General features: G+C 32.5%; 1 protein-coding gene across 1 annotated transcript; it reads right to left on the bottom strand.

Moving 5' to 3' along the window:
- Positions 1-6,645: 6,645 nt before the first annotated feature.
- On the bottom strand, positions 6,646-8,535 carry LOC131180629 (uncharacterized). Its single transcript, XM_058147982.1, has 5 exons — positions 8,497-8,535; positions 8,267-8,390; positions 7,381-7,707; positions 7,161-7,268; positions 6,646-7,017 (listed from the first exon to the last, which is right to left on the bottom strand). The coding sequence occupies exons 1-5, from the start codon at positions 8,517-8,519 to the stop codon at positions 6,646-6,648; spliced, it is 954 nt and encodes a 317-aa protein (XP_058003965.1). The 5' UTR covers positions 8,520-8,535.
- Positions 8,536-20,950: the final 12,415 nt, after the last annotated feature.

Raw genomic sequence — 20,950 nt, 5'->3', positions numbered from 1 at the left:
TTTTTTAACTAGCAGAATCGGACTTGAAAACGGACTTGAGCTTTGCTGTATAATTCTAGCGGCTAACATTTCGGCCACTAATTTCTATATTTCATCTTTTTGATAATTTCTGTAGCAATAGGGTTTAACATTAATTGCTGAAGTACCCTGTATCAAAGGAATAACATGATCGATGATTCGTCGGGGAGGCAGAGCAGCTAAATCACCAAAGATAGATTGAAATTCCTGCAGCAAGGTAGATAACTCATGTTGCTGTGATAAAGTTATCTCAGCATCAAAGTTATAAGAATGATCAAGACTTGATAATTCCCATAGCAACATAGAGAATTCCACATTTATTAATTTTGACAATTAAAAGATAGAGATTTCCACCCTGGTATACGAAGGATTACCCGATAAAAGAATTTGTTGTCTATTTTGAAAAATTTTCATCTGCATAGTTGCCCAGTTAATCCGAACCTCACCTAACGTTGCTAACCAAGCAACTCCCAATATTAAATCAACACCACCGAGAGGAAACGCATAGCAATCAACAGATATTTCCAAGTTTCCTAAGTAAATTTTAACATCATGGCAGACTCCCATCGACTGGACCCTGTGACCATCACCCAAACAAACACCAAAAATAGAAGTATCAGCAATAGTTAAATTCAATTGAGATGCAATCGTACCAGAGATAAAATTGTGACTAGCGCCACTATCTACCATCACAGTCAATGCCCTTCCTTGAATCCAGCCTTGTAATTTCAATGTTTTAGGAGAAGAGATGCCTCCTACTGAATAAAAGGGTAATTCCATGCGATTGAAGTGGGCTTCATCAGTTATCATCACATTTGGAGTTTCAGATTCAACTAATCCCAATTCTTGTTCCAGCTCTATAGGAATTTGCTCATCATCTCCAACAATTAGAGCTCTCAGGGTTTTGTTAGGGCACTCATGCATGGGTTGAAAAGGCTGTTTACATTTATAACAAAGACCTTTAGCTCTCAAATCAAGGAACTCCTGATGTGTATATTGCCGGGTGCCTCTGTTTCTATGAAACGATGGTTGATGAGGGCGAGCTATTGGTGAGGAAGATGTATTTTGTAGGAGTTTAGGTGGTCCAGGAAAAGCTTTATCTGGTGGCTTATTATTTGGATATTCCATAAGTTTTGTTAAAGGGGAAGGAAGGATGGGTTTGGACCAAGTGGAAGTGCCCTTTACATACCGACCCATATCATTCCTTGGTCCAGGTCCAATAACTGAACCCCATCTCTGGCTAGAGTCTCCACTGTGTTTCAGCGATAGCTTTGAAGTAAGGAATTGAATCTCTAATTCAATTTCGCGAGCTAAATTCATTGTGCAAAAAAGATCAATAGAGTCTTGAGAACGAATACGCACACGAATTTCCTCCCGCAAACCACTTAAAAAGAAACCCAAATATTGTTTGTCTGTCAATCCTTCCACCTGAGATGCAAGAGCAACAAAAACATCAATGTATTCATCAACAGACTTTTCTTGATAAACAGTGGCTAACCGTTCATAAGGATTGGCACTCATGTCCCCTCCGTATCTCTGCAATAATTCCAAGGTCAGTTGAGACCATGAAATATTAGGAGTGTGTTGGCATAACCAATGCATCCAATGAAGGGCAGGTCCTTCCATACAGATCAGAGCTGGTTGAACTTTCATCTCATCAGTAGTTTTGTTAATTGAAAAATATTGTTCTGCTCTTGTAACCATCCCACAGGGTCCACTCCGTCAAAATTTGGAAACTCAATTTTTTTAACAGCCACAGGGAATTCCTTAACCACAAGTGCATTAGCAACTGGTGGAATGGTTTGAAACGTGCTCCCTGGAGTTGCTTGGGAGGAAGAGTCCCCCTCCAGGAATGTTGATTTCCCTCGAGCTAAGGAGGCAATCATACCTTCTAATTTGTTAAAATGTTGCTCTTGCTCTTGCTGAAAAGAGGTCATGTGTTGCTCCTATTCTAGATGCATTGCTGCCATAAACTGTTCTAGATTGGACATCACGTTCCTCTCTACCTGATCGACATGCTCTTCCATTTGCGTTTTAGTCATGGGATTCACAGATCCGGCAGGTCAGACCAAATTGATAGAGTTAGGAATGAAGCAAAGCAAATGTGATAGCAATAGGAGAAGAAATTAATATTGTATTACTGAAATTATCTCAAGATTACAATAAATCTCTCAATACAGATTTTCTCTCATCTCCTCTCTTTTGGACACAGAAGAAACAAATAGAAAAGAAAAACCAGAAGACCTCTCCCGAACTAGCTCAAGCTAGCCACAGCAATGCTGAATCAAATGAGATAAAAAAAAAACCAGAATGCCCCTATCAACTCAGAAGCTCTTATTTATATATGTACTGCTGCTTTAGGAAGTGTGAGGAGTGCCATCCGAGATTCCCTCTAACTGAACAACCTTCAAATTAATCCCTTCCAGCTTTCGTATTCCAGAATCTTCCTTCTTCTTAAAATTCTTCCTATAGTGGACTCTCAATGGTTTTGGACCTTGTCTCACCTTCTCTGGATTAACATTAAGACCCATATCATTAAGGGTATTTTGATAATTTTTACGATAATTAACGTTCAATAGGACGGAGGAACTAAGTTGTAGGTTTTGCCAAATTTTAGGGATTAAATTACTTGGTTTTAAAATTACAATGATTAAGTTATAGATTTTCCTAAAGTTCAGGGACTAAATTCTAATTTACTTACTAAAATTTGGGATAAAATTTCTTCAATTTTGCAAAATAGTGTTTAATTGTCCAAAATTAAAACATTTCAATGAGCAATAAACATAAATATTTAGATTTTTTTTTTCAGTCAAATAGGCTTTAATAAATGGTTAATTAAACTCATTATTTATATATTTTGAGGAATCAATATTATATATTCAAAAAATACCATGGTAGAATGTAGTTAAGCTTTAAAAAAAAATTAAGGGAAAGAGATTTCTCAATAATTTTTTACATATTTCAAAAATTAACTTATAAATTAACCTAAAAATAAACTCAGAGAAGCGCAAACTCACCTCCTTGTCGCATAATATCTTTATCTATTTAATTTAGAAAACAGATTAATTAATCTCCTTGAATAACGATAAGTCAATTTTAATTTATATTTCATAACATAATTAATGAGCATAGATATAACCACATGATTAATTTTTTCTGAACTCGCCATTTTTCTGAGATTGATGCATGGATCCATGGAATAACTATTCACAGTACATCAACTCCCTTTTACTAATCCATGGAATGAAACATCTTATACTTACAAGCACAAAAGATGGCAAAGCAAAAGTAAACCTGAAAACCCTAATCCCAAGCCTTCTTTCTGAAATTTCTTTGCGTATATCCATCGCAACTCCCATGGCAGCCTCACCGAGTTCCGTCATAGTGCTCTTCAGATTGATCTTAAATCCAGATTTTTCCTTGAAATGGTAACTGCTAAGAAATGCACGTCTTGCATTCCAATAATCGCAATTACTGCGATAACCACTTCCATAATTATCTTGCCAGTAACTATGGGAGAGTTGAAGAGGTTGGCCTGGACTCATGTCAGGCCAACTAGAGACGATGACTGGACAAACTTTGGTGTTTTTCATGGCCTCAATTAATGTGCAATTAGAGATTGATATAGTGTTAATTTATATATAATCTTTGGTTAGAGATTTATTAAAAGATGTATTAGTGGTTGAACCAAAGTGGAAATAGGTGTTAAGTTTGGTCGGTATGGTTGCACCCAAGGTTCATCAACCTTTGGATTGGGACATATTTAATTTTATACACTATAATATACATATACGTGTAATTACTTATTAAAAAATCAATTAATATGCTTTAACTCAATGATGTTTGAAGTCATCTTCGAACTGAGAGAATTTAATTTTCAATCATAATTGATTAGATAAAAAAAATATAAATGAATTAAAAATAGTAAAATGTATATTTATTATTATTATTAAAATAAAATAACTTCATTTTCATTGCAATATGATAGCTTTTTCTCGCGACAAATAACATATAAATATTTTTTAATTTATATTTTTAGATAATAATGGTGAAAATTTTGATCTTAATTAATGACTTAAAAGTAAGGGTGCAACAACCCAAAATTTTTAAATTATAAATAAAATAAAAAGGAAATATTATGTTATTAATATCATAGGATTTATTTGAACTGATTTTAAAATAAAGGAAGATAATAATAATAAATAAAGTAATAATAAATTAATTAATTAAAGTTAATTTAGTAAATGAGAATAAAATAATTAAATTTTCTTAGACTATATTTATTTTTATCATTACTAGAATTTTATTAAATTTTAACATAATAAAATAATTTTGGACCGATTCTAGCCACCAATGCCGGCGATCCAAGGTGCCACCAACTCCCCACGAATCCAACTCTATTTTCCGATTAGCCATGCCCGGAATGGTGGAGTTTACAGCGAGTTTCGAAGAGAGAGAGAGGAGAGAGAAAGTGACGGTAGTGGCTTTTCGGCCACTTTTCCGGTGATCCGTCCGTCGGATTGGAAATCCGAGGCCACCGATGGGCTCAAGACGACGAGATCTTCGAGATAGGACTGGTCTCGGTCCGATCGGACACCGTTTGAAAAAGGCGATAATCGGACTGTCCAAATCACTTGGTGAGATTTTCGAACTTTTTCAATTTCAAAAATTTAAAAATAATTTTATAATAATTATTAACACTTAATTTGAACTTAATTTAGGTGCAATCAGATCGAGGATAGCTAACCGGCGCCGGGACCGCATTTTCAGTAAGATCCGGCTGCCCGTCTCAGAATATTACAGTCAATCCTAGCATTTTCAGACGTTTTGGACGCGTTCTAGGTGTCAGAATTGGCATAGGTAAACCCAAACTCCAAGTTGCTCATTTTCGACTAATATCGATTTAGAATAAAATTCATACAATATTCGTGGATGATCTAAAAATTATAATTCCTTTTGCAATAGCCTTATAATATTATTAAGGACCTCGTGGCAAAATTTTAGAATTTTTAGAGCTCATTTGGATAGTTTTTGCAAAAAATGCTAGTTGTAGAGGCTAAATTATAATTTTTCGAATTGTGGTTGTTGATTGTTTGGATGGGCCCAGGAGGGGCCTTGTAATGTGATTGAGTTGTGATTGTGTGATTGGAGGATATAGAAGTGTATTTTAAAGCCTTTTTACAGGTTGGGTAGGTCCTAGGTATAGGAGAAACTCTATCGGATTTTTGGCATGAATTAGGCTGTCTGTTGCCTCTTTAGAGTTTTATTTTGATTTAGTACTAATAAATTTATAATTTAATTATTAGGTGATCGATGTCAGCTATTTTCCTCCATCCAGTGACACAATAGTCCTCGATTGTCTTTGTGAGTAAAATATTAATTTTAATTGTAATTTCGATATTATTATATGTTCAAGCATGCTCATGCATCACTTATAAATATGTATTTATATAGTTAAACACTAGACATGTTTTTATATTGCATTCATAATTGTTAAAGTGCCATGGATGTTATTGTCGGTGTACTGTGAGTAAAATATTAATTTTAATTGTAATTTCGATATTATTATATGTTCAAGCATGCTCATGCATCACTTATGAATATGTATTTATGTAGTTAAATACTATACACATTTTTATGTTGCATTCACAACTGTTAAAGTGTCATGGATGTGTTTGTGGTAATTTGAAGCAGTGTGCGTGAGTTGGCGTGCTTGTGGTATGGTGTTGGCTATGGACAGGACGGGTAGACATGGCTTGAGATCTTCGCTGGGACCTGGTCCTTAGGGGTAGACACGGTTTGAGTTCTTCGCTGGGACCCCGATTTGGTTTATTAAGCGAAAGTCCGGCTTGAGTTCTTCGCTGGCACAGGTTGGATTAAGAGAGCTGTATAGGGGATCAGCTCCCATATATGTATTGTTTGACCTTATCGGGTGTGTGAGTGCTCCAGATTACACCACAAAAAAACAGACCATCTGCGACGGAAAAATCCGTCGCAGATGGGCTAATTTTCGTCGCAAAAAATTTTAACGACTGATTTACGACAGATACGTTTTCGTCGCTAAAACACTCGTCAGAAAATTTTGCGACCAAAATTCTATCCGTCGCTAATATTTAGCGACGGAATTAGCGACGAAATATGCCGTCACTAATATAAATGAAACTGAATTGATTTTCAGTTACTAGTGTCGTCAGAAAAATGTCGTCGCTAATCCGTCACAAATCTGTGTCTAATTTTATCACTAAATCCGTCGTTAAAGTTATATGGTCTGTCGATAATGCATAAATAATTTTTAAAATTTTAAAATTCCGTCGCTAATTCGTCGTAAATCTGTCAAAAAAATAATATTATTTATTATTAAATTCATTATTTTTTAATTATTTTGTTATTCCTATAGATAAATTAATAAAAAAATCCATAAATCAATACAATATATTAATTATGATTTTCCTAATTAACATAATTAAAATGCATATATTTATAAAGTTGTAAAATAATCCATACAAAGTAGTTAAATTAATAAAATGTAAGTTAAAATACAATCATATTCAGAAAAAATACTATTAATATTCCACACATAATAATATGTTTAAACAGAAACATAAATAGCATAATCAATTATCTAGATTATCCTATGGATTTATAAGTGAAGTGGTTGGATGTGAAGATGTTGCAAGCGAGTACCACTGTGGTCTTTAACTCCTTTACTTTGATCAAGTATTTGACCATCTCTGCCCTCATTTGTGATGCTTTTTCATTTATAAGTTGTTGAATTTCCTCTTGTGTCATCGCAGGCTGAGAAGATGACCCAGGATAAGCAGATGTGCATGATTGAGAGGTAGATGATCCACTTGTTTGAGATTTTGCAGAAGACCCAAAACCATACACCCTTCCTTTATTAAACCCTCCAGATATTTCTATCCACTTATCCATATCAAATATTGGTGGGGATTCAGAATTAGAACCATATTTCTCCACAATTGCACTTGCATAATCTTCCTAAAGAAATGAAATACAGTAATATCTTATTAAATGAATAGCCAACACAAATAACCTTACATTATAATCTAATACAACTTAATGACAATGAAATTAAATTAGAAAAATATTGTGGTAAAATTAATATTTTCAAAAAAACTTACATCGACCCGTTGTGATTTGCCATCAATGAATACACCATCAACACCCTTTTTGGTGTGAGTTGCTCGAAATACTTCAATCTTATTTGGTGGCCTACCTAACTTCTTTGTCTACAAAATAAAAATTATCGTATTGTGTAATCAATAAAATACACTAAATAATTTTACAACCAACAAAATGCATAACAATAAATAAAAAATAACTTAAATTAAAAAATTATACCAATCGATCCTCATGAATCTCAATTTTGATTGAACCACAAGCATGTTTTGTAATTGACCCATCTTTTACTGTCATTCTATTAATCTTAGCAGATTGTGACTTCTTTCGCCACTCTGGAGAACTCCAATAAGCAACAAGCTCATTCCACACCTCTGCTTTCATCCAGTTTGGTCCTAGATTGTGCAAATAAGCAATATCACTTTTCTTGTGCTTCACCAACATTTCATTCCTAGCTCTGTTAAGAATATCACGAAATCTATCCTTCCCAAGCTTATCCCAAGCAAGACGCACATTCTGCTCTTCAGTTTCATCCCACATGTAACGACCCTAAAAATTTCATAGTCAGATGTTATAAATAAATATGACAATTTATATTTCAATCATCCAATAGATAAGTCATGTCAAACTAGATGAATACCCTAAAATAACAAGTATTATCCATTAAAATCCAATGACATTTAATTTGTTTTTCAAACATCTAACAACAAAAGACACAACTTTGTTGAAAAGCCACTTCTATAATAATCATCAACATCCATTAATTCACAACCTTCACACCATATAAATTCAACATATTCAATTGAATTAATTTCAATATAAATAGGTAATTTGTATCTCACTTAGCTCATCCTTCATCTTATTGGGTATTTCTGCCCAAGATAAGTCATGCCAAACTAAATGAATACCCTAAAATAATAAGTATTTTCCATTAAAATCCGGCAGCATTTCAGCTATTTTTCAAACTTCTAAAAATAAAAGGCACAACTGTTGAAAAGCCACTTCTATAATAATCATCAACATCCATTAATTCACAACCTTCCCACCATATAAATTCAACATATTCAATTGAATTACTTTCAATATAAATAGGTAATTTGTATCTCACTTGAAATTTTCCAAATAGCTCATCCTTCATCTTGATGGGTATTTCTGCCCAAGTTTTCCATGGAGCTGTAAAGTGCATCTTAATGTCATTGGTTATTGAGCGAGAGACAGATATATCCAAGAAGCTGCACCATTAATAACATTTAAAGTAAAAAAACTTCACTTAATAAGAAAATTTTTTGTAGAAGTTTTGTTTAATTTATCTCAACCATCTTAAATATTGTTACTTACACAAGGCCCCTTAATCTTATCATTTGTCGATTTGTTGGGTTTACTGGTGTTGTTGCCTAAATTCGGACCTCTAGTTGAGCGATGATGATGGCGATCTTTGCTACTTGCCCCCTTAACTGTAGTGGAGTAGGTGAAACTTGAGTATCCACTGGCAACTGTAGTGGCTCATGTCCTATGCTTTGGTCTTCATTTTGTTCATCCCTCAAAGACTGCATGGGTTGAGACATTGTGTCCTGTCGACCCCGTCCTCTACCTCTAGATGATGATATTCTACGAGGCATCCTGTAAAGCACAATATCCATAAGTACCAAAGAGCAAATAAATGCATATATGTAAGAATTTCATATGGATTACAAGCTATGCAAAAATAATAGCTTCACAATCACATATAATAATAAAACACAAAATTACACAACAACTTAAGCATGAAACAATGAAATTACCCTTTTTGTACTATACAATAATGAAAATCAATCATCATCACTATCATCATCTTTATCGTTTTCATTTTTGTCTTCGTCTTCATCTTCCTCTTCGTCTTCGTCTTCATCTTCATCTTCCTCTTCGTCTTCCTCCTCCTCCTCCTCCTCCTCCTCTTCCTCCTCATCCTCTCTACTTGGTTGCACTAAATGTTGCAATTCACTTTCATCTAACTCTACTATATGATTTGAATCAAGTAGCAAGCATGTATCATCAAGTTCAGTAGTTGGTAAAATTTCTGAAGGTCGAGAGATATCATCTTCTTGGTAAGCGACCTCATCAGAAATAAACCGGTTATCACCTATATCAACCACCTTATGAATGTTAAATGTGCTCCTAGCTTTGGTTTTGAATACTGCACACCAATCACCCCTTGTTTTATTAATTGCAGGATATTTTGTGTAACACACTTGTTGAGCTTGATGGGCTAAAATAAATGGATCATTAGAGGCAAGCCTTGATTTGGGATGAATTTCTATAAGCCCATGCTGAGGATGGACTCTTATCCCTTTATTAGTGTCAAACCATTCACATTTGAAAAGAATTATATTTTTCCTACTCCAAAATACTCCAACTATAGTACCTCATTCAACAAACCATAATAATCACTTTCATATTCATTGTAACAACTTCCTTTCATCCAAACACCATTATTCAATGTTTTTTGATCTCTACCATAATCATGTGTATGAAATTTAAAACCATTCACAAAGTACCCTTATATGATTGAGTATGTCGTCCGGGGCCTGAGCTATTTGGTAGATGCGCTCTTCAACTTCATTCTTCTCTACGTATTCTTTGAACCAATTTGCAAAGTCTTGTTCCTGCAATTGTTCCAATTGTTGGTCATTGATATCTGGTATTATACCTCGTAAATGGTCATTAAACATCCTACACAATAATTTGATCACTTATATGTTGTATTTCATTAATTAAAAAGAGGACACATGTTAGTTAAGAATACTTACTCAATAAATGGTTCGATCTCTTGACAATTCAACAATACATAAATATGAGCAGCAGAATACTCCTCATTTGACATGATCCTTCTATGCGGTATTCGACCAAAAGGTCGACCTGAATGAGTGAAAATTGAAATACGCCCCATTGGTTCAATGTTTCCCCCATCATCATTTCTTGGAACTTTGTTTAATCTTGTTTGGATTTGTGGCTCAAAGTAATGAGAACAAAGGTTGATATTTCCTCAATAATGTATGCCTCGACAATTGAACCCTCAACAGAAGCTTTATTTCGGACTTTTTTCTTCAAGTCAAAAAGGAACCTATTATTAACAAATTTGATTGTTATTTCATTAAGAAATATATATGTGAAATAAATAAAAAAGGCATTTTTGCAATATTTACCGCTCGAATGGATACATCCAACGATATTGCACTGGTCCACCTACTTTGGCCTCATAAGCAATATGAATAGGCAAATGCTCCATTGAGTCAAAGAAACCCGGTGGGAATATCTTTTCTAACTTGCAAATTGTTTCAATAATGTTTTTTTCTAATATCTCAATATTGTCCACAAATAGTATAGTTGCAGTAATGTCCCTAAAAAAATGACTAAGCTCAGTTAATGCATCCCAAACTGCTTTAGGCAATATGTCACGAAATGCGATTGGGATCAATCTTTGCATCAATATGTGGCAGTCATGACTTTTCAATCCAAAAAACTTACAGTCCTCCACACTTACAGCTCGTGCGATGTTGGAAGCATATCCATCAGGCAATCTCAAATCCTTTAGCCACTGACAAATTATTTGTTTTTGTTCTTTATTCAAAGTATAAGTGGCTTTAGGTTTGCATACTCTACCATTATATTGCACTAAGTGTAATTCAGGACGCTTGCAATAAACTTTTAAGTCCTCTCTTGCTTTGGAGTTGTCCTTAGTTTTCCCATTCACATCCATAACTGTGTAGAATACATTGTCAAACACATTCTTCTCTATATGCATCACATCTAAATTATGCCGAATTAAATTTGAATTCCAATATGGAAGCTCCCAAAATATACTCCTCTTGACCCAATTATGGTGTACACCAAATCCAGGTATTGTTTGCTTCCCACTAGTTGTCCCAAATACAATATCAGGTAGTGAATTTACTCGATTTTGTATAACATCACCAGACAAACGAGGAGGGGGTGGACTCCTTTCTATGACACCATTTTTGAATTTATCTTTTTGTCTTCTGTATGGATGGTTGAGAGGAAGAAATTGGCGATGACAATCAAAGAATGATGCTTTCCCACCGTGTTGAAGAACAAAAGCTTTACTACCTTCCATGCAATACGGACAAGCCAATTTTCCATGTGTGCTCCATCCGGATAACATACCATATGCAGGAAAATCACTTACTGTCCATAAAAGTGCTGCTTTCATATGAAAGTTCTGTTTAGTATGAATATCATGAGTCAAAACTCCTTCAGTCCATAACATTTTCAACTCATCAATCAAAGGCCTCAAGAACACATCCAAACTCTTGCCAGGGCTTTTAGGACCCGGAATCACCATATTCAAGAACATATAAGGTTTTTTCATGGCCATCCAAGGAGGTAAGTTATACACTGCAATTATTACTGGCCAACAAGAGTAAGGATTAGAACGTTGCCCAAAGGGATTGAATCCATCAGTGCATAATCCAAGCCGAACATTCCTAGGGTCAGATGCAAACAAAGGATAAGTGCGATCGAAGTGCTTCCATGCCTCACTATCAACAGGATGTGACATAGTCCCATCAGTATGTTGGTTAAAAGCATGCCATACCATGTGCGCTGCGGTTTTGGATGACATAAACAACCTTTGAAGCCTAGGAATCAAAGGCAAGTAACGTAACACTTTAAATGGTAGATTTTTTTGTCGAGCCGTACTTGATTTCCTTGGCTTATACCGAGGGTGACCGCAAGTTTTACATGATGTTCCATCAATGTTTTCTTTGTAATATAGCATGCAATTGTTGACACAGACATCGATTTTTTGATAACCAAGCCCCAGAGTTGACATCATCTTTTTCGTGTTGTAGAAGTTGCTTGGCAAGAGATTACCTTCTGGTAGCATGCTCTTTATTATTGATAATAAATTGTCAAAACAATTATGACTAATGTGGAAATCTGACATGCAATTTAATAGTTGAGATACAGCTGATAAGCGTGTATGATTATTGCAACCTTCCCATAAGGGAGCATCAGCATCATGTAACAAGCCATAGAAACTTGAAGCATTTGGATTTGGTTCCTCTTGTTCAAGGCCCATGAAACAATTTCTCACTCCAGCCATATCCTCATCAAAATTCATTGCTTCCATAACCATACTTCTATAATTATTTGTATCAGTTGGTTGAGTCATATCATCAATTGAAGTACTAGAAGTTGGTAAAGAATTAAATTCAGATGTGAAACCTTCACCATGCGCATCCCACTGAGTATATGCCCCAACAAATCCAAATTTATACAAGTGATAGGTGACATCAATTCTTTGTAGGTATTTCTTGTTCTTACATTTAGAACAAGGACAACGAATCTTGTCATTGGAAGCAACATCTACTTGTGCATAGGCAAAATTTAAAAAATACTCCACCCCAACCTCAAATTCAGGATTAAGGAAGCCATTGACATCTAATCGCTTATACATCCAACTACGATCTCTGAGACATGATATATATTTTACAAATTCAAACAAAAGTGGAAACAATAATTAAAAAATAAAAAATAAATTAGCAACAAAAAAAATTCCTACTGAAAGTGTTTATTCTCATAATGGGCCACCCCATCGCAAGCAGAATTAGAAATAATCCAGTGACTTAAGAGATAATGCCTAATAAAAAAATAATTATTTGAATTTTTCAATAATAAATTTAGTTATTTTAAATAAAACATAGAAATCTATCCTACAAATAGGGGTGGTCAACGATTCAACTGGAACCATAAGATCATTCTCAATTTTGATTTTATTGTTTTTAATTTCTTTTTATTAGATATAAGGTAAAATAATCCATTAAATATATATATATATATATATATATATATATATATATATTATATTTTAAATTCTTAATAATTTGATCTAAATAAAAAGTTTCCCTTTTTTAATTCAACTTGATCAGATTTTATTGACTATATTTTTTAGTATAATAATATTAAAATCATCTTTAATGCTATGAGATTTTAAGTTTAAATTTTAATTAAAATAAAAATTTTAATTTTAATTATTATAAATATTAATGATAAGTAAAATTTAGATAAAGTTTCAACTAATTTTTCTTTACTAATAATTTTAAAATATATAATTTCTCTCATATATATATATGACCACAGATATGATTATTACTCACTATAGCATCTAAGTTAAGTTTAACAGAATTCTCACATGGTGGATACCAATCTAAAACTAAAATCTAAAACTAATTTAAAACTAATTTTATAATTATGTTAATTAAATAGTTAATTTTTAGTAGTAATTTTATAATTTAATATTGCAAAATTGTAAATATTTATAACGAATAAAAAATAAATTAGTAAATGAGATTCAATGTTTAAGGTTGCTGATTAATTTTATTATAATAAACTAAATAATTTTTAATAAATTAATAATACTTTTAGAATTAAGAATATAGAATTATAATAAAATTTTTGGTATATGTTAAATTACTATTAAATTACTATTCAAATTTTAATTTATGTTAATTATAGTTGTTAACTTTGTAAAGCAAAAGAAGAATTATAGAGAAGATTGAGGAGAAAAGAGAATCAATCTCATTGATGAAGAATGAATCTGTAAAAAAAAAAAAAAAAAAAGTAGTTTCGCTACTAAGCTGCTGACTTTAATACAAGAAATATAGGAAGTTACAGCAGTCAAAAACTAACATATTAACTGTTCTAAAACAAACACTGTACACATGGCTAAGTTTTTGTACCAGCTAGCTAACTTTCACTTCTTTCTTTGCTTTATTTCCTTTGTTGCTATGCTCACTAACTATATAACAATCTGACAATCTATTTCTATATGTTTAGTACATTCATGAAATGTGGGATTTGTAGCAATTTGAAGAGCAGATTTATTGTCAAAAAAGAGCAATGATGGTTGAGAATGAGAAAATGCAAATCATGGAGCAGATAAGATATCCATTGAACTTCATAGGTAGTGGCAGTAAGTGCTCTATACTTTGCTTCTAAAGAAGACCTAGAAATAGTTGTTTGCTTTTTAGCTTTCCAAGAAATCAAGGAAGAACCAGGATAAATGAGATAACTAGTGACTAATTTTCTAGTGTCAACACACCCTGCCTAATCCGAGTCACTGTAAGCCTTAATTTGCATAGGAAAAGACCTAAAAAGTGCTCTATACTCTGCTTCTGAAGAATAGTATAGAGCTCTTGAACTTCATAGGTAGTGGCAGCAAGTGATCTATAATCTGCTTCTGAAGAAGACCTAGAAATAGTTGTTTGCTTCTTAGCTTTCCAAGAAATCAAGGAAAAACCAAGATAAATGAGGTACCCAGTGACTGATTTTCTAGTGCCAACACACCCTACCTAATCTGAGTCATTGTAAGCCTTAATTTGCGTAGGAGAAGTAGTTGGAAAAAACAAACTAGCACCAGGAGACCCTTTAATATATCTGAGCACATGATGGGAAGCCTGCATATGCAAGGAAGTTGGAGCATCTAGGAACTGACTTAATTATTGTATAGCAAATGAAATGTCAAGCCTAATTGAAGTGAGGTACAATAATCTTCCAATGAGTCTTCTGTATTGGGAGTTATATGGTAGAGGATCACCTTTATTTTTACTAAGCTTGATCTTGGAATCCATAGGTGCTCTAGTTAGTTTAGCATCAAGAAAACTTGCATCAGACAAAATATCCAGGGTATATTTCCTCTAATTGAAAGTAATACCCTACTTGGTTCTTGCTACCACCAAGCCAAGAAAAAATTTGAGTTCCCCCAGGTCCTTGATTTTAAAAGGAGAATCTAAATATGCTTTAACACTTTGAAATTCTTCAAGATTGGTATCAGTTAGAATAATGTCATCTACATAAACCAAGAGAATAATAATGGAATCCTTTGAATTCTTAACAAAAAGGGAATAGTCAGTAACCACCCAATCATTATTCTGCTTAAGGGCAGTAATCTCAACCCACATAGCTTGTCTCCAGGACTCATACTTAACAACTTGATTATAGGTTTTGGTTCTTTATTGATAGTAATAGAAATAGTGTAATGAAACAGAGGAAATGAAAATGAGAATAAGAAAGTACATGAGGCAAAGGATGAGGATTACCTAAAAGTGGAGGTGACTGAGTAGCAGCTGTCGCATATGAAAGGTTACAACGATAAACTAAAATTAACGCAAGAAATTCGAATACAAATCTAAAACTAAAATCAAATAAAAAATAAAACAAAATTACTTACAGTTGGCTGAAATCGAGCAGAAAATTGAGAACAAATTATTGTCGAGAGCGCTGAAACCAAATTACTGAGCAACTCCTCACTGTCGAGAATGAGAGAAAAGAGGAAGAGCCGTTTTGAAAGAGATCGAGGAGATAAAATGCGGCTGTCAACATTAGGGTTTTAAGTCTTACAATCTAAACTTTCTGACGGATTTCTGACGGAATTATTGTCCGTCACAAATATTGTTAATAACCCGTCGCTAATTAGTTTAATATCCGTCACTATTAGCTTAAATTGATACCCGTCATTAATCCGTTGAAAGTCTGTCGCTAAACGAAATTTTTTCTGACGGATTTATTTCCGTCGCAAATTCCGTCTCTGAAACAACTGTTTTTTTGTGGTGTTACCTTTTTACTGTTATGATGTGAAAATATTGATGATGTTGCATTTCACTCTACAAGATGCATTAGCTTTAGATAGTTATAAAGATTGTGGTTAAAATTGATATTTTACTCTCTGAGTCGAACGCTCACTCCTGTTCACCATATTTTTCCAGGCTACAGGAGGAGAACTTTTTCAGAATAACCTGTCCCTTTCCTTGTAGGTTATGAAAAGATTACTTAATTGTATTATTATTCTCTAAATTTGTAATTTAGAACTCCGCATGTACTAGTAGTAGCATTAATCCTGTCGAGGACTGCATGAATTTAAGTTTTTGTATTAACAAATGAAAAATTTTTATGAGTTTTGAATAATTTGTAAATGATGTAACAGGGTTGAGCTGGGCTCCCCTAATTTTAGTTTCGGATAATTGCTGGACTAAAGTTGGCCCAAAATAAAAATATAACAGTTTAACTTAAATTATTTTATATGCATATTGGGCATAAATTGTGGGTCTGGTCATAGATTTGAAAACAATAAGGCTTACTATGGGCCTCAAGAGCTTTATGTCGGCTCAGGTCCTAGTGCCGGTCCGGCCCATAGGTTGGGTCGTGACAAAGGGTCACAATGAAAGAGCATAGTAATTTTGAAGACTCAATAATTTTAAAGGGGCTAAGAATAATTATACTAATGAGAGAGATTAAAAATAACAGGATTATATGATAAAATTTTCCAGTTTTAGGGAGCCAAGTATACATCTTTGAAAAAATTTATACAAAATATATGATTAAAAATTATAATTTTATAAAATTTAAGAGGCTTTGTGCACTTGGAATTTTTTTTTCGTCCTACCACACAAATCTTGGATGATATTTGAGATTTTTTTTAATTTATTTAAATTTTAAATTTTAAAATTATATTAAATTTCAAGCAAGTTCGAGGAACACAAAAATAAAAATAAATCTAAGTTAGAGATGACAGTAAATTGGGTCTAACTTAAAGATTGTTTTATTGATAAAATGGAATTTGAGAGACGCAAATTATTTCAAATTAGAAACTAAACCCACATGAGTTTTTTTCCTGAAATCTCAGAAGAACTTAACCTAAAGATTTAATTCTTAATATTTTCCTTTTCTTTTCACTCTCCTCATCCATCCATATGGACCATCTCGCCATGTTTCAAAATTCGCTAGTGTTTTTGCTAAGTGAGCATTGGCTTTCTATTAATTCACCAAGTGTTCCTTGAAAATTTGCCACTTTTCATATTAGTTCCACTTTTTGTATGACTCTCCAAACTCTCTTTGTTCTATTTTTTTTTTTTTTGTCTGATATTATTGCAGGTTTTTTTCACTTAACATTTTGAATTCTGGGATTAGTATATTAGGAAAGCATGTTGACTTAGATTTAATTTGAACATAATATATTAAGTTTTTCCTGAATTTTATTAATAAAATTATTTATTTAAAAAAAAAATGTGTGGTCACACCATGTTCTTACTAGCGAAGTCTAATTTGTGTGTTCTAATCTAATTATGCTACATGTTAATTGAGCCTAGCACGTGTTTTAACGCTATATTTGAGAGAATGTAAAGTAAAGTAAATTTTTATAGAATAAAGTTTTTTAAAGTAATGTTTTTATTGTTTTCAAACCTTCATAAATTTTAGTATTTGAAAGGAAAAAAAATTTTTTTTAAGGCAATTGGAGCTTGAAAGAGAGCTTACATAATCCACTAATTTAGTGAGTTGAAAAATAAAAAGTTTTGGAGGTTTTGAAAAACCTCCAAAAATCTTATTTTAAAAAACCTTATACCTTCCCAAGCATAAGTTTAAGAAGTAGAGTTAATTAGAAATAAAAGATCTTACATCTAAATAACACAAAAAACAATAAAGATCTGTTTGATTTAACTGTTGAATATAACTGATAGCTGGTAGTAACTAGTTAATGTTAAATATTTGGTAAAATTTTATTTAACTGTTACTGTTAATATATAAAATTACTGATGAGAATATATATATTATAGAATTTATATTACTATTAAAATAAATATACAATTAATTTGTCACACATTACCCCTCTGCAAGATATGACATGATCCTGTAGTATACTTAATAAATTACTCATTTTCGCCTACCGATAATCTATTAAATATACTATAAGGGATTTTACCAATTCAAATTCATTTTTAAATCTAGCGTGGCGTAGTATATCTAATAAATTATTGATTTTCGCCTACCGATAATCTATTAAATATACTACAAGGGATTTTACCAATTCAAATTCATTTTTAAGTCTAGCGTGGTGATAAAAGAGTTATTAAGGTGTCTCTAATTTCAGTATAAGCCATAAAATTTATTTAGAAATAATTTAGCATTTTTAAAATTTTACAGAAATTTTGCGTGGTAACAACTAAAACTATGTAAAACTAGTTCTTTTAAACCTGTTGAAAATCACCTGTAATAATTTATATAATTCCTTTACATCAATTCCCATTATAAAAAAAATATTTCATCATTAACATAATCCAGGAAGAAATTTTAAACATTGGCATTCATTGAAAATGAAAAAGTTAATATCACAAGGATTTACATTTGAATAAAATCTTAAAACAATATTACAAATATTTACAATCTCAAAATATTATTACAATGCTTTTTATACAACTGCTCAATATCTGTACATACATATATATAGCTACAATTATATCAAAATAAAATTACAAGGGTATACCTAATATATACCCAAAGTCAAATCAAAAGCTGCTCCAAAGTCTCTCACTCAGTAGCCTTCTCCTTTTCTCTACCTGCGATAGCATAAATAAGTTATCGCTGAGTATATCACTCAGTCTCAGCGATGCATAACTATAATTTAAAAATCAATGTAAAGCATAATTCATTAAAACATAACAAATCACATTTTCTACAATCCATAAAAGAAATTCAATGTTTCTCAACCAAAACAATTATTTATTTAATCACATTTTATTTAAACATTCACAAATAATAAACATTGCCAAATATACACACAGTTTAGGCTATAACATAAAATTTCACGATCAATGCCGTATTATACACCACGACAAAGTAAATAAACCTAACTAACCGTTATTAATGAGGAAAGAACTAGCTAGCTAATGAGTACTCATGTAAACTCAACCTCACTAACCTTTATTAATGAGGGATGTAATATAATCAAATGTCAAATCCCAATTAGCCGTTACTAAAAGGGAATGCCGAAAGGGGTTGTCATGCTAACTGTGGTTTAAAAACAATTTTAAAGATTTTCCAATCAAATAATCACAATCAATTCATCATAAAACCCACAAAAAGGTTGGACACACAAATTTCTCAAACACTTCAAATATACATTCAAAACCAGCCCACCTCCTGCTATAGTGATATTAAAGGGCCAACATCTGCCTTTTCATAATCACAAATTCATTTCACAAAATTAAAGTTCTCAAAAGCAAAGAAAACTCATAACTCATTCATAATAAGCTTATTCAAACCATTTACAAATTTAAAACAAAGGAAAAGTTTAGTTATGCACAAACTTTCAATAAATCTCCTTTTTCTTTACTTACTTCTCATTGTCCATCAAAACTTCTTTATCTACTGAAAACACACAAGTAGAATGTCTCAATACTCATCATAACTATTGCCAATAACTAATTAAATAAATATCTAATGAATCCCTAAGTTACTTTGCAATTTAATGATTTCTGGGTTCAGGGCAGATTCAAGACCTGACCTTAGAATCCAATTTCAACTTAATTTCATTCATAATTTGGGAAGGTGATCTTAATGAAAGTTGTTCCTCTATGTCTTAGTTTTATTTTCCTTTTTGAATCACTCAATTTGGAATTCTAGATCTCAAGTTATGGCTAAATTACTAAACATTATTCTGGATACCATATCCTAAAATTCTAGGTTTTCCAGGTTTGTACCTTAATTTTGCATTCTATATATGAGCACCTTAAGCTCAGAATTTGGATTAGGTCCCTAAATCAATGTTTTAGGTCATTTTCTTAAGTTTCTAAATCATTTTGAATCACTTAAATTAGAGTTTTGTAGAAGAAGTTATCACTTGATAACCATCATGGGGTCACAGGCCAAAAAGGCTGAACTGCAGAAATTTCTAGGTTTGACATTTCTAAATTAGTCTAACATTTTCTCTAATTTACCTTAAGAACCGGATTCTGGTCAAAACATGAAGTTTTTAGTTCTATGTCTTATGAGAGTTTTGGCTTTGAAATTACTATATTTGCAATTTTTTAGCCCAAGTTATGGCAATTTAGCCAAAACTGATCGGATAGATCATTGTCCAGGATTTCCAAGTCAATCTAGAATCAGGGCAGATTTGCTGGACTAATTTTGTCTAGCAATTTGGTTGAGTTAGGGTCATAATTAGGCTTCCTAATCTTCAGGTAAATTTTTCTCCTATGTCTCAAGTTTTTATAGGTTCAAGAATCACCTCAATTGGAATTTCCTAGAGTGAGTTATGCTTAATTTACTAAGTACTATTCATTTAGTTATTTCCGTCAGGTCCAGAATTACAATTCCGGATTCAAGCCTTAATTAGGATAACCTATAGTCATTTTCTGAGTAGACTCTCTTCATGAAAATTTTAGCATTATGTCTTAACTTTTATCTCCAATTAGTTTCACACCAATTGAAGTTAGGTAGCTCAACTTATGAGCATTTAAGTGTGCTAGACTCAAGTGTCCAAAATTCAACACCAAAGTTCAATTGTCACTTCCTTTAATTACTTCTACCAACCAACATCAATTCACATTCATTTCACATCAATTGGTCATAATTCAACATCGAACACATCAATAGCACTTCATAGCACAAAAGCCCTAATTTTCTAAAACCCTAATTTCACATCTTCTTATTCATGCAAATTCCATGCAATTTCAACATTTAACTTCCATATATCCCTACATACAAGCTTAAATTTATGTTTAATTTCATCAAAAATATCAGAACCCTGCTTGTACCTAAGCTGGCTGAGATTCATCCCGTTCCTAACATGCATAATTTTCATAATTGCCTGAGCTAATTTTACCTATTTAACCTTAAATTCAAGAAATTTGCAAGAAAGGAAGATTGGAAGATAACTCACCTTACTTAGCAATTTTCCAATCTTCTAAACTTCAAGATTCCTTGCTTCTTCCACTTCCAATCTTCTAATCAAGACCAAATA

This window comes from Hevea brasiliensis, chromosome 6, assembly GCF_030052815.1.
Source record: "Hevea brasiliensis isolate MT/VB/25A 57/8 chromosome 6, ASM3005281v1, whole genome shotgun sequence".
NCBI classification, from domain to species: Eukaryota; Viridiplantae; Streptophyta; class Magnoliopsida; order Malpighiales; family Euphorbiaceae; genus Hevea; species Hevea brasiliensis.
The sequence above is the reverse complement of the archived record's forward strand: the minus strand, read 5'-3'. Positions and strand labels throughout refer to the sequence as shown.